Source organism: Oppia nitens, unplaced genomic scaffold (assembly GCF_028296485.1).
Source record: "Oppia nitens isolate AA-2021 unplaced genomic scaffold, nextdenovo-longstitch-racon4-pilon3 scaffold1_pilon_pilon_pilon, whole genome shotgun sequence".
Taxonomy (NCBI): Eukaryota; Metazoa; Arthropoda; class Arachnida; order Sarcoptiformes; family Oppiidae; genus Oppia; species Oppia nitens.
The window spans coordinates 6491805-6508017 of NW_026533199.1; the positions used below are offsets into that span (position 1 = coordinate 6491805).

General features: G+C 27.5%; 1 protein-coding gene across 2 annotated transcripts in view; it reads right to left on the reverse strand.

Annotated features, from left to right (window-relative positions):
- Positions 1 to 16213, reverse strand: part of LOC128952553 (neuroligin-4, X-linked-like) — a 34031-nt gene that overhangs the window by 2353 nt on the left and 15465 nt on the right. Inside the window, exons 1-4 of one of the 2 annotated variants that reach the window (XM_054297962.1) lie at positions 6563 to 6737; positions 4339 to 4488; positions 547 to 732; positions 38 to 471 (exon numbers count right to left, since the gene is read on the reverse strand). In XM_054297962.1, coding sequence (XP_054153937.1) covers positions 38 to 471; positions 547 to 732; positions 4339 to 4488; positions 6563 to 6578 — 786 coding nt within the window. In that variant the 5' untranslated portion in view covers positions 6579 to 6737. Of the gene's footprint in view, positions 1 to 37; positions 472 to 546; positions 733 to 4338; positions 4489 to 6562; positions 6738 to 16213 lie in introns of those variants that run through there. The other variant, XM_054297961.1, reaches the window with a different exon arrangement.

Below are 16213 nucleotides of genomic sequence, written 5' to 3' on the forward strand. Positions count from 1 at the left end.
TAACAGAAAGACATTTATATAGTTTATAAGGCATTACTTGTAAATGATATGAAAATAGATTTCTGACGAGTGTTCTCAACAGTCTATCCCTCCTCTGAGGATCGATACCATTGCGCTCGTCTTGAGCTGTAAACTGATTGTATGCCTCAATGTTGGTCACACCAAACATTAGGTCATAGTTTGCATAAAACGAATTCGGATCAGACATTAGTATTGCCGGATCATTAGGTATGACAATGCCATCGATCACTGGACCAAATGCTGTCAAATGAGTCGGAACTCGAAGGTCAACAGCGATAATGTCTTCTACTGATCGCTGACGAAGACAATCAACCATCACTGAGTTTTTGTCGGGTTCATCGGGACAGCGTAACGCTTTGGCCAAATTGCGGGAATGAAGCACAGCATCGGATGCCACGGCCCACGGCGACAGAGCTGATCCGCTCTGCATTATTGCGCGATGAAACAAACCTATCAATTAGTTATATAAACATTTAATTCATTTAATCCAAATATCCATTGGTCTAATCGTTTGTATATCTAAACCTCTAGCCATTGGTGATAACATCAAAAAGTTGATACACGCGGCTCCGTGTCCATGACCCATGACTGTCACGTTTGCTTCATCGCCACCAAACTCTCTAATGTTCTCCTGAATCCAATGAAGAGCTGCCACCTGATCCATCAAACCAAAGTTACCTCTGGCTGTGCCATCCAATGATGGAAAGAAACCTAATATTTTCATAATTTAATTAATTCAATAAATTCTAATAATTTATTTATTAGCATTATATATATATATATTAATATAAATATATATACTATCATATACTGTATAAAAATAGAAGCATTCAATTACTTATAAATTGTATAGTATTGTATTAATAATAACACTATAACACTATAATCTTATAAAATAATAGTATATATTTAAAATAATAAATAATATGTTAAATATTCTGCAAATAAGAGGTCAACCATTGCTTACTTTAGATATTATTCATAAAGTACTGTATTTTGCTTTTTTTGATTCAATACTTTTTGATTTAAATCTTGTTATGCATTCAGTTTTGCCTCAATCTCTTAGAGTCATACAATTGGATGACTGCATAGATTTATAATCTATTTTATGATATATAGTATTATATACATTATATTGTATTATATATGAGACAAAAAACTCAAGCAATGAATTCTTTGCCATCATTTTTGCTATATATTTGTACAAAGATTTTATTCAATATATATCATGAATTGTCGACACTGTCATCCCATTCCTCAATTTGCATACAACTCCTAGCAATGAGTTTGTCTAATATAAGTACTTTATATGATATACATAAATGTCAGGACTTATGGAGAAAAATACATTGAAGTGCAGAAAAGAGATAATAAATGTTAAGAATAGGACAAACAAACAACAACTCCTTTAATATACTGGTTGTGTTAGTCTTATCGGTGGAAACATTGAGACAGAAAAATAGTAGGTTTTGCTAAATATCAGAAACAATGGGTAACACAAACAGTGAAAATGCAAGAAAAAGCAGAAAAAGACAGATTGGGAACAGTTTGAAAACAAAAACAACTGAAAGACAACTCTATGTCTGATAATATTAAACGAGTGCTCCAGAGATGGTATGTTTGGCTAATTTGTTAACTTCAATATTGACTTTTATTGACATTCACTGTTAACATTTGCTATTACTGTACAAAAATTTTTAATATCAATAATTTTTATTTTATATCTCATATTTAGATGTCAACAAATATATACAGTACAGAACTCAACACTTTTAAATCAATTTTTTGTGAGAATTCATATCTTATAGTTTTATCTTTTATTTAAAAAAATAAAACTTTTTATATATCTGTGATTTTCACTAAAGCTCTGACACATCAAACATATAATTAACACAAAAAAACTAAATCGCTTACAAAGCAAACAATGTTTTCAACACATGTTTTAGCAATAATAACAACGAGTAAAACATAGTTTATTATCAGTTTTTTAATATTGTAATTATGATGTGTTGGAAGTGTTGGTATATTTTCTTTGAGTAAAATAATTTCTATATAAACAAACAATTCATTTCATAGTAAACAAGAGATGCATTTAATTTAAAGATTAGTTGTCTTTTCTAATATAATTAGTTTGAGAACTGTTTTGCATAAACATAACAAACAAACAAAAAATCTGATTTTGTTAACACATAAAACACAGCAATGAAAGTATTGAATTTAATTTGATTTAAAATTTTTCAGCAAACAAAATGTTGTTGTTTTTCATGAGATTATGATTAATCGATAGTTAAAGTCATTGTGAAAGTCAAATGTGAAGACTACACGAAAATAACATTAAAAAACAAATGAAAAGGTTTTTTTAAGACTATAGGAAAACATGCAAAATATTTTGTTAAACTATAGTTAGGATTCATACATACAGCATATATGCCGGTATATTCTAATTTTTGTATTAATATTAGGCAGTTTGATTGCGGGTGAGTGTGTGTGTGTAAGAGAGAGAGAGAGAGAGAGAGAGAGAGAGAGAGAGAGAGAGAGAGAGAGAGAGAGAGAGAGAGAGAGATAGATAGATAGATAGAGAGAGAGAGAGAGAGAGAGAGAGAGAGAGAGAGAGAGAGAGAGTTTAGGTATATAGTATGTGTGCAAATAGAAAATTAAATAACCGCAGAGTTTAGATACACATCAAAACATACTGCAGGCACTGGTAGATGATTTGGTGCTAAAGAGAACAGTTAGTTCAGGATTTTGCAGGAAATTGACAAAAAGCGAACAACACTGCAGTACATTGCAATACATAACACATTTGCCGTACACTTAATATAACAGTAACTGACTGACAGTGGGTTTGCCATCACTTTTAAATTAGTTTTCATCTGCCATTAAAAAGATGTGAATTTTTTTTATATCCCGTTAATGACAACCAAACCATACATGTAATGGGATTTAAGGACTAAATGGATTGACGTCTGGTTTTACACTATCTAAACGTTTTTACAGTACTTTCAATTTGGTTGACATTACGTCAGCTTATTTCATATGAAACTAATTTTATACAATTTTAATTTAATTGCTCTTTACTTTATATAGTTATAAGTTATAACATATTAGAAAAATTTATCAAATTTTCAAATATTAATCGTTGTATAATAGTGTATTAGTGGCATTTACTATTGCATTGCACTATTGCATTGCACTTTCCATTATTTAGCATAATTTACAACATTTCAATGTATAGTAAATAATCTATAATCTATACCATCATAAATGTGAAATTCTATAATATATACAGTATATGTTTTTTTTGTATATAAAGATATTATTGATTGTACAGTATTAAAAACTATTGTATAATTAAACAAAATCAATAAAAAATTGATGCAAAAATATTGTAAACTATTGTAATAACTCAAAGTGTCAATCATTTGAAAATAATGAAAAAACTAGAAAAAAGAATTCATTTTGAAAAAAGCCATCATTTTATTTATCAATTGAAAGTCTGTTTTGTTTGAAAAATCGACTAAAACTACAAAAATTGAATTATTTTTATACGAAGAAAAAGCAAACGTTTATATCGTAAAGCAATTGTAAATCTAATATGAAATACAAGAAAAATCTGCATTTTCTTGAAAAATGAATCCCTTTTGTTATCGAAGAACAAAAAAAGAGATGATTTAAATTTGATTGAAAAATAGTAGAAATATGAATGACTTGTTTTAAATGACGGCTAAAGTTATTTAGTTATCAAATCAAGTCTCTTATATTTTTCCCATTTATAATAGCAATGATTTGTATATTAAATAGAAATTTCGGATTAATTTAATTGACTAAAGAAAAGCAAAAGAATATGTCATTGAATGCAAACTAAGAAATCTTTTTATTTATTTGTGAATATATTTGTGTATATGTATTGAATAATTTTCATGAGTTAGTTAATGATAAGTTAATCTCATTTATGTTTTGCTAATCATGTAATGCACGCAAAGTTGGAGTCCATTTAAATATTAGCAGAGATTTAAGTCACGACAACATCACTACTACTGGTAGTGATTATGTCTCAATTCGTAGTGATGTATGACTGAACCCATAAAGTTACTAAAATCCGTATTTAGTTATTGTAATCAATATATAAGTTCAGAAAATAATTGTAATGTAATTCAATGTGAGATATTGTTTAGCTATTGGATATCTTTGTGATGGGAAGTGACAGCCATAACAATTGAATTCATTTGATAACAAAACATATAATATCTTTATATTGTGTTGTATTGTGAATTAAGTCAAACAAATACACATTTAATGAAAGTTTGTGTCTCTCACCTAAAACACCGATCCTATAATTAATGGTGACAACTACTACATTGGCATAACTGGCCAAAACTGATCCGTCATAACTGGAACCGGCGTTCCACTCGTATGATTCTCCGTGTATGAACATGAGCACTGGTAGGTGAACCATTTCACGGCCAACTATTTCAATAAAAATTAATTATTATTAATAATATATTTCAAAATTATTAACAATGTATTATTATGTGTACCTAATGATAAGATTTTATTAAAAAATTTGTTATATATATATATATTTAACATTTTCTAGTACTGCTGAAGTGGTATTAATTATGTTATTTAAGTATTTTGTAAATTTCATTATTCAAAAGTGTCTTTATGTAAATGATTATTATGAAAAAAATATTAAATCATAAAAATAATTAGTTAATGCATTAGTAAGTCTATTAGCATATAAGACATATTAGCCAGTCTAATTTGTGCTCATTTTCAAAATTAATCAAATATAATTACAATATATACTATATTTATAAATTAATGATTGTTATACAAAAATATTATTAAAATGCACTCAAAATAGCTATTCATCATTCATTATCACATTGTTTTAGTACAGTATATCATATTTAATTAAATTTATATAAAAAATAATAAAAATAATTATATGAATATAATTATATATTGTAATAAAAAGTGAGTTCAAGAGAGCAATCAATTTAAGGAATTGTCGATCAGTTTATTTGTTACATCAAAATACCAGATAATTGTTAGACTTTTTATATCAATAGTTTGGTCATTACTTAACGCAAAGCATGCTATCAATCAAATAGCGATATGTTTGACAATACAGCCAAACAACTAATCAAATAAATCTTGACATTAAATCGTATGTTTTCAATTAATCTATAGTTTTTATAATATATATATTCAGTGTATTGTCGGTATTGTCGATACTTTTTTAGATTAAACGCCAAAATTCTCAACTAAACCGAGGAATCAGTTGAACTCTCGAAGCGATTCTTTATAATGTTATAACAATATTATTAATACTTGAGAGTCATTATAGTTTTATACGAAAATATTGAACTTATTTCATGTGTTTGAGAGGACAGAGCTTTTCAGTATTAAAAGATTGAAGTCTTAGATATTAAACTAAATATATATTGAATATAATGGAGTCGTTTGAAAAAATTATTCGTGAGATTCAGTGAAACAGAAACTAAAAACACATTTTGTAAATTCGTGACAAGTGTTTCAAAAACAAATTATTATTAAATACTTTTTTCCGATTACTATGAAAATAAGTTATTTTATAAGTTATTTTATTTCATTAGATACAGTATTATTAGATTATACCTTAAGTATTATAAAATTTATACAAATTAAGTAAATATATAAATTAAATTTCTTGAGTGCTTACAAAAAAAAACTAACACAATAGTAGGAAACAAATTATCATTTATAATGATTAGTATTGTCGATACACACTTGGATACCCCTGTATTATGTTGTATTATGTGGTCATTCTCTTAAAAACATTACTTTTCTTTTCTTTATGTCTTTCATGTCTTCAAATGTAAACTTAAATATTCAATACAAGGCAACAATAAAGAAATAAATATAAGCAATAAAACACTATATAAACAGTGAGTGAATAGACTAACTATTGTTACAAATATCATATGTAGTATTTTTTATATGAGATATAAAATTGTATTTTTGTTTTGTCTGTAAAATAACTAAAATATAAAACTTGAAAATTATAGCTATAAATGTCTTAAATAATAAAAAAATATATACAATTTCTTTTCGCTAAAAATATAATATATTGAATACATTGTTTGCCAAAACTGAATCAACAAAACTATATAAATGACACGATATTAGAAAAAGTTGTATTACATTAACAAACTTTTTTTTGTTATGACCTCAGATGAGAACATAATAAGACTTTCCATTTGGCAATTGATAATAATGTGGAAAAGGATGGCAAACACCAATCACTACTAGTGTTCACAACTTTCAATGAATCTCCTCTAGTATTTTAGGCTATTTAGGTTATAAGCAAAATAACAATATTGTAGGGCATTATTATCTATATACAGTACATATGATTGTCATATAATTTCATAAATAATTGCGTTTAATAATAATAATTATAATAGTAATACTATGTTTTTGACATTGGATGTCATTTATTTGATGGCCTTTTATATTGTAAAATTTATAAAATTAATTTAAGTATAATACTTACTATAATTGATACACATTGCACGGTAATAGCCAATAGACAAATTTGAATGTAATATAAATTTACAGAATATGATTGTTGATTATTGGCAATGCTATTGACAACTGCTTTGTGATGAACAGCAATGTTATGGAAAGGCAAAGGCATTGTTAAAGTGATAAAAATGAAGAGTCAAATGCAGTGTAATATAACTGTTATGAGTGTATGTAATACTACTGTATGTATGTTATGCCCAAAAGGCACTCCAATATTATCAAAGATTCTCTCATATGAAACACAATGCAGAACTCAGTGCTATTATATCTACTGATTATTGCTTTAATCAATTCATAGCATAACTTACGAGTCAATAATTTGCTTATGTAGTCAATAGATACTAATGTGATATAAGTTTTATTAATTTTATATTTTAAAAATTTAAATAAAAATAAATATGTGTCTACTAAGCGATATTTTGTGTGTATAGTGTATTAAGTTGAGAAAAATATGTTATATATGTTTTATTTTTATATATAATATATATTCAATTTATATAATAACAATATATGGAAAGTGTTTTGAACTCCCAATGGGTTATTGCAATCATTGGCAGACAATTCTGTATTGAAACGATTTGTTGTATTTTCTTATATATATTTTAATGTCTGTCAACTGAACCGTAAGATAAAAGCATCAAAATTAAAGAAAAACACGTTTAAAGATTGCTATTCAATGGCAAATAACACTATTTATTCAAATACAAAACTATTTAAATATTTCTAATAAATCACTTTTTAATATTATTTATATCACAAAAAAAGTAATTTTAAAGATTTATTCAATATTTGATTTTCACACAACACAACCTTTATTATTGAGATATACAGTAGTAATACAATATAAAACATTTTAATCGATATTTATATGATTTTATTGTTTGAACATTAATTTGCTTTTATCAATAGGTTAACCATAAAGTAAATATTGTAATAAAATTATTTTAAACATTTATAACTTTAAAAATATAATGATCAATGAACATGTTTTTTGTTAATCTATTTCAATGTATGTAAAAATGATTTTAATTTATATTAGTTAAATACAATAAATATATTAAACATATTGAATATATAAGTCAACTATAGTTAATCAAATATATTATAACAATTAACAATAATAAGAGATAACACAATAATAAATAATTATTGTAATAATATAATGTTATTTTGGAGTAATTTATTGTTATATGTTTGTTAAGTAGTAGTTACCAGGGTTGGAAAAATTCAAGGTTTTGAAGGAAAAATACATTGTATTATACCGATACTGTATTATACATAGCCAAAATTTAAAACAATGTATTTTTCCAACCCTACTATATACTGTATTTAATATAAATTTATTTATATATAAATACTAATAAAAATGATTGTGATTTATAATAAATATATATACTGTCCATATACCTCTATAGATGTATATGATATTCTAATAATAATTATTAGTCTATTTTCAGTATATTAATTGATATAATATACCGTATTTAATAAACTATAATTGTTTTACATTCAACATATTTAATGTCTATTTTTATTTGACTAATAGAAATTAAAATGAGTTTTACATGAACTATATAAAATAAAATAGACCTAAATAAATAAGTTTATAATATAAAGTGCATTATTATATAATAGATTATGATAATTTAATTTAATTTAGGGTTTTCCACATTTAAAATAAATTATTTGATTACTTTTACAATTTATAGATATAATATCACAGTTTATTACTAAAAAAAATACTTCAAAAAAATCAAACGATTGCAATAAAATTCTATAAATTATTTAATTTTTGAAAACATATTTTTATTCTAAAAATTTAATATTTATTGTAAACAGAAAGTACTGTTTGCTTGTGTGTGTAAAATCAAATAAAAGCCATAAAAATAGATTTGATTTTCTTGTATATACATTAAACATATAAAGATTGGACAAAATATAGAGTAATATTATAGTGTATATAATAATACAGTGGTCTTTCGTATTGTAAAATGTTTTCAAAACAGATAAGAGATGCAAGAGTTGTAATGAAAACATAGAAATGAGAAAATTATTTAAGTAAAAGTCACAAAAAATATAAACTTTATTTTAAAAGCAATCAATATATCGATCGGTTATTTATTTCAAGTGACGTCTATTTACATTAGAGAGAGTCAGTTGCGGCCCATATTAGCTATCGATGGCAAAGCCATAGCCAATAGCGGGCACACAATTTTGCCGCACTTTAAAGCCATATATAGTGTATACATGTCTCGTGTGAAGTCATTTTAGATTTTGCTTATTTCCTATTGATTGTCAATGATCTCTATGATGTCAACAAACTTCACATCACAATCACTAACTATAATGTCTATAAAAGTTTCACTTCTATTGTTACGCCAAACATAACTATACCCGTAAAACATGTGTGCAAAACATATCAACATTTTCTTTTAGTATTTACTCAGTCTTTACATTACCAACATTACCCAAACATTGCATGTTATTCAATAATACTATAATAGAGAGTAGAGAGAGAGAGAGAGAGAGAGAGAGAGAGAGAGAGAGAGAGAGAGAGAGAGAGAGAGAGTAGATAAATGTTGGCCATTGGATGCATAAATAACTCATATCTGCTTCATATGCTTTAAGTACTCGTTATTTACATTCATTTATATGGTTTTGCATCTCTCGTATAAAAGTTGTTATTTAGTCAATGCATCACATAATATGCAATATATTAATATAACTTATCAGATAATATTAATACATAACTTTTATTCAACCATCACTTATGATAAAAATGACTTATATTTATTAACATTTAAATTACGTAGATTATAAATGTTATACAATTAATATTAACAGTAAATATATTTAATACAAACGAAAATGAGAATATATTTTTAAAAAATATGTTTTGATTATCTCTTTATAATATGATTATAAAAAATCTAAAAGTTTATAACAAAAATCAAGTTTGATAGATGAGATTAAGTTTAAACTAAAGTTGTTATTAAAATTGTGAGTTACACCCATTGCACAAATGCTCAATTGTCAACTGTTTAATCAATGAATTTTTAAGTTTTTAAATTTTTTTATGAATATGTTTTATACATTATATATTTTACAAAAGTGTCGATTACTTTAGCAATAAAATAATTGTCATTTTCGTCTATATACCAATTAACTAAATTATCTACATATTATAAAACATTTTAGTAAATTTGATTGTATTTCATTAATATACCATATTTATAAAAATATATTTATTAATTAAAGATTCAAAATAATATTTAAAGAAATATATTATAAACTAATTGAAAAAGAATTTATATATATATATATACATATTTACTGTATATTTCAAATAACTGTAACATTACTTAAAAATGTCATTTTGAAATTACACTTTAAAATAAGATAAAATTATATCAATAATTTTAAAATATTTTTTTCTCAATTATTTTAAATAAACATAGCTTTTATTTTTTAATAGCATAATATTGATTAATATACTATTTCTAAAAATACTGTACAACATCAGATTTATAGCACATTTGAGATAACAAATAATTTAGTATTTGCTAAAAAATAGAGAAAAAATGAGATAAAGATAGAGAGATAGATAAAGAGATAAAATGAGAGAAAGAGAGAGAGAGAGAGAGAGAGAGAGAGAGAGAGAGAGAGAGAGAGAGAATCTAAATAATAATAATGTTATGTATGATGCATTGAAAATGTTGAATATAAACAATATAAACATTGTTTGATATAATAAATCCCTTCTTTAGCTTCAATCGATAGCTTTAGTTTTGTTGGTTTTTTTTAAACTAAATGACACTTATTTGCAATACATTGCGATTGTATCTAAAAGTGAAATAATTTATGAAATTTGAAATAACAACACTAGAAAAATAAATATATTTTATCATTAATCAAACAAATTTAGTATAATTCTATATTAATGGTTATAATTTCAATTTTTCTATATTTAAGATTTTGTTGTAATATATTTTATTGTCATAAATTTTTTATGATCAATTTTGTTATATTATCATAAAATACACAATAAAAAATAACATTAATATTATATAAGTACATATATATACATAATATAAATACAATATATTTATATATCATATATATTGAAATAATTATTTGTAGCACGAAATAAAAATTAGTATTGTCAGTTTTACAATTAAATAATCATTAATATGTAATATATTATCATTTATAAACATAAATTAAATGTAATTTCATGTAATTAAAAGTTTTCAATTAAAATTAATACAAATACGGGCTAATGTTTATTGATTTTTTATAAAATCTTACTAAAAAAAGAATTAGATAATAAAGTAGAGTATCTGTCAATTAATTTAATTTAAATAATTAGATTTTCTAAATAACTTTAAGGCATTTTATTCCGGTCTAAAGTAAAAGTATATATTTTAAAGATTTAATCAAATCTTTTACACTATTTTGCATTTTAGCTCATAGTTATACATTTAGCTACCTTTGAGATATAATATAAGTCAAAAAAGTTAATAAATTATTATTACTTCAGTAAACACTGCTTTGCAATAAAATAAATTTGTAAAAATAAAATCAAATAATCAATAAGATATTATAGTTAATATAAAAATTAGATTAATTTTATGGAATCTTTAAATATTTGTTACACAAGTTTTCAATTAAACTTAAATAACAAATATTTTATTAAAAAAATCTCTAATTGTTGTTATAATACATAATTTAATTAAAGAAAATAAAATGATATTAATTTTAACTAATCATATATGCATTTTGTAATAAAATATTTTGCAAACATAATCAATATTTATAAATTTTGTAAATATTTGCTTAATTCATTAATTAGTTAACTACTACTACTGTTTATATTTATTTGTTGTTTATTTAAAATAAAAATCTATTAAAAATTCAATTTGAAAATAATTTGAAAAATTTATAAATTATATTATTAAATTTATGTAAAAATATTATATTGCCAAAACTTAATAAAAAAATAATATAAAAATTTATGACACATATTTTAATATAAATTTAATCAGTCTATCAAATATTTACATATTATGCTGTAATTTGTGTCGATAGCAGGCGCTCGACACTACAATTCAATCGCAAGCGTGTCGTATAACAACTACTCTACCGGTTCCGCACCAGTAGTAGTCTCTTAGCTCTCACACCGACATGTCGTATATATTTTAATGACTAAATAAAACCGTTTTTTACTTAACGCGTGTATTTACGTTAATTACTTTTACCGCCGATTCCCCGATATTTGAGTTGACTTACCGCTCGCTATGCGATAGTCATCTCAATTGGCGCAGTCGCCGAGATCGAATTTACGCGAAAATTCACCGAAACCCCCGATTTTAACGACTAGCCGTTCGAATTAAAAACTCAACGGTTTAGACGCCTTTATTTTAACGACATTTTTATCGACAACGTATTTACCGTCGACTTAAAGCGTTTTTCAAGAAACGAATAGACCGAAGAAGGTATCGATGTCTCTCCGATCCGGAAATACCTATTAGCGTCTTTTCAGACCGCCACCGCCGACGATGTCACCGAAGACATAAAGACATTAGCCGATGATATCGAAGCGATTACTCAAGGAATCACCGCCGATATGGATATCAATGAGTTGGCCGAACGAATGGCCACATTGACTACCGCTGCCCGCGCCGCTGCGGCAGCCCGCGAACAAGCCATTCAAGATGGACGCGACGCCAGACGGTTGGTGAATGCGAATACAACTGCGAAGAATCGTTTAGAAATTACCGAAAAACGTGTCGATAAGCAACAATATGCGCCTCATTTCGCTAAGACATCTTCGAAAATGTGTGAATCGTTTAGTGGCGACAAATCGATAGTACCGATTGACGAATGGATCGACGGATTCAATTCGTTAGTTTACGATTATACCGATAGCGAAAAACTTACGTCACTGGCCAAACACGTTACCGGCGAGGCATACAGTTGGTACTGCCGCGAGGTCGCTCGCAAACGACCAGACATCACGTGGGAAACGTGTAGAAAGAAAATGATCGCCCGTTTCGGCCGTATGGTAGGCCACGGGATAGTCGAAGCATCTGACCGTCGACTTCGAGGAAACGAATCAGTTTTGTCCTATTATAACGATATGCGCCGGCTTTTGGATGAAGCCGAGGCCACGGATAAGCAGGCGGTCGGGCTACTCACAAAAGGTATGCCCGATTGGTACAAACCACATCTGGCCGCCCAGAAGCCGAAGTCACCCGAAGATTGTTTTAGTATCGCCGTAGCGATAGAAGAGACACGAAAGCGACAGCGATATCCGAATATTAATTCTATTAACGATTGCGACGACAATGACAGGCGTTACGATTTAAGAAAACAACGAAACAATGTCTTACCTACGAAACCCTTCCCTCGATGTCTCCGATATGGATATACTGAATATCATTGGATGCGCCTTTGCCACCGTCCCGACACTAGACAACCACCAGCTCCGCTCCCAGCCGATGAAAATAACTCGACAGCCGCAGTCAACGTTATAGTTATTAATGACAACCGCCATTACGGCGTGAAGATCAACGACAAACCGGTCAATGCGTTTATGGATCACGGATCTGAGTTGACAATACTATCGAAGGAAATGGCCGATGATTTGCGATTACGACCCACAGGACGATGTATTAAAGTAAAAACCGTCGCCGGATTTAAGACCACTCTCGGCGAAGTCCGAGTCGACATTCAACTTGACCGACAAACCGCAAGAGTGTCGATGCAAGTAATGGACGACATCTCTTACGATGCTATCGTTGGCATCGACATCGCCGATATGGAAACGAAAGTACGTTTAAAAAATCAACGAAACTTCGAAAGCTATTCGATTAAAGTCGCAAATGAAGCGACAATGGGTTTAATTACAGTCGTTGGTGCCGCGTTGCCAACCGAACCAATACTTAATCCGATAGCTGAACAGCCGAAACCTGTGCCCACCGAAAAGCTGACGACCAAAGAGACCGACGATCAGGTAGTAAAGAAACTCATCAGACCGTCGTTTACTCAGTTGACATCAGCTCACGACAATCACCGAAATCTCATCGCTTATAACCACTTTTACGACAAGCAACACGAAATCAAGAAGTATAACATCCGAAAACCGAAGAGAATCGACGGACTCATACACGTAGCCTATCGTGGCGTCACTAAATTAGTTGTACCGCCATCGATGGTCGCCAACGTAATAAAAGAGATCCACAACGACGCTAAACATCCCGCTATTGATAATACCTTTCGATTGGTGTCATCGAAACATTGGTGGCCAACGCTGAAAACCGATATCTCTAACTATATAAAGAGATGCCACCGATGCCGACAAAACGTTACTAAACGATATCGTAAACCGCCGATCATACGCAATGTCAGACACGACGATAAGCATCGCTCATCTGATTTACGTATTGGTGATGTCGTTAAGTATCGCATACCAGACCGTCACTCTCCGCGAAACAATCAGTACATACACGGACTGTACCGTATAGTTGATCAGATCGGTCCCGAAACTTTTCGTATAAAACAATTCAACGTAAGAGATGGTAATGTCACGAAAACGTTTGTTTCTCATTCATCGCATCTCTTACGCTATTATCGCTATCATAACTCGCCGATCACCGAAAACATATCCAACACCAGCGATCACGACATCGATAACTACCCGCCGAATCACAAGCATCGCATTGGTCATGCGTTCCGATCTCACGGCCGGGGAGTGTGTCGATAGCAGGCGCTCGACACTACAATTCAATCGCAAGCGTGTCGTATAACAACTACTCTACCGGTTCCGCACCAGTAGTAGTCTCTTAGCTCTCACACCGACATGTATATATTTTAATGACTAAATAAAACCGTTTTTTACCTAACGCGTGTATTTACGTTAATTACTTTTACCGCCGATTCCCCGATATTGAGTTGACTTTCCGCTCGCTATGCGATAGTCATCTCAAATTTATCTGTTATAAAATAACTCAAATAAATTTACGGTAAGTTTAAAATTATTACTATATTATTTTGATCACATATTAACAATATATATATATATATACAGTGTATATATACAGTATATAAATGAAAATTATTAAGTAATATTTATTTAGTATCTATATTTATTTGAACATATATTGTATTTCTCTCACTTACTTATTGAATATTACAAATAGTATTAGATTCTTATATATTGTATTTTTATATTTTTCAATATCTATTACATATATACTGTTTATACTGATATATTGTATATACAGTATCACTAAATTACATAAAATAAGTGCCAAAAATAAGAGTGAAAAAGAAAGTCGCTTTGATATATAGTGGAGACACACATAATATATCTAAACATTAAATTACTTTTTTTAATATAACAAAATATTTTTAATTCCCAAAAGACAGTTATATCAAACCGATGCCAACATTTTGTCATATAATGTCTGACAATGTAAAATGCTTAATATATTTATAATTATTAGACAAAAAACAATTGCAATATTATAATAAAGTCATATATTAGGAGAGATAATTATTGAACGTTCAAACAATTACAGTGAAAATAGAATAAAAACCAATATATAAAAAGTATGGGACAGTCATTAAGGATTTCACCTTAAATTGAATTATTTTTTATTTTGTTTAAAAATACTATAAATTTATAAATATCATTTTTAATAATAGAAATGTTATTAAATACTAAACAACAAGATTGCTATTAAATGCCTAAAGTAATAAATGATAATTAAATTAATATAATGCAATTGTAATTATTATGATTATGAATTATCAATATATTGTATATAACAAAATATGGTAAAAAAATATTATATTTATTATAATAAATATAAAAATTGATAAAATACTTAATGCAAAAAAAAGACATTATTTTTACTAAATTAATATTAAAACTATCTTTATCATACATATTACAGTAAATAAACTATATAAATGTTTCATTTATAATTAATATTATAGATATAATTTTTTTTGCAAAAAGTACTTATATATAGAAATTTAATTAAATCAAAACTATGGCATTTATAACCATTTATGGTAACATTTAAACATTATATGTTTACAAATATTTCATTTACAAGCAAAACAAGTTTTTTATGCATAAGATAGTGTTGTATACAATGTATAAACACTAAAATTAATTAAAATTATAATCAAAAAGCCATACAAAGTGTTTCTTTTACACAAAATTGAAAGTGAAGTACATTTTATAATATATAGTATTTTAAATGTTTAATATTATACAAAAAATATTAATAAATTTATAAACGTAAAGATTATTTATATTATGTTTATATTTTGTGATTAGAAATTATTTTCTGAATCTAACGCCACTTAGAAAGTCCTGATCGACTAATCAACTAATCTATAGATCAGTTGACTCGTATGGATCGGTATGAGACCAACGGTTGGATGTCTTTAAGGAATTTAAAATTCTGAATAATGATGACATCCCAGACCTGACTGAGTCTTCACAAACCATAAACACATTTCTCTATTAAAATCCCCGTAATTTGAGATATTCGACGATTTTTGACGTTATTTATGAATAATAGACACATTAACTGAATTTTAG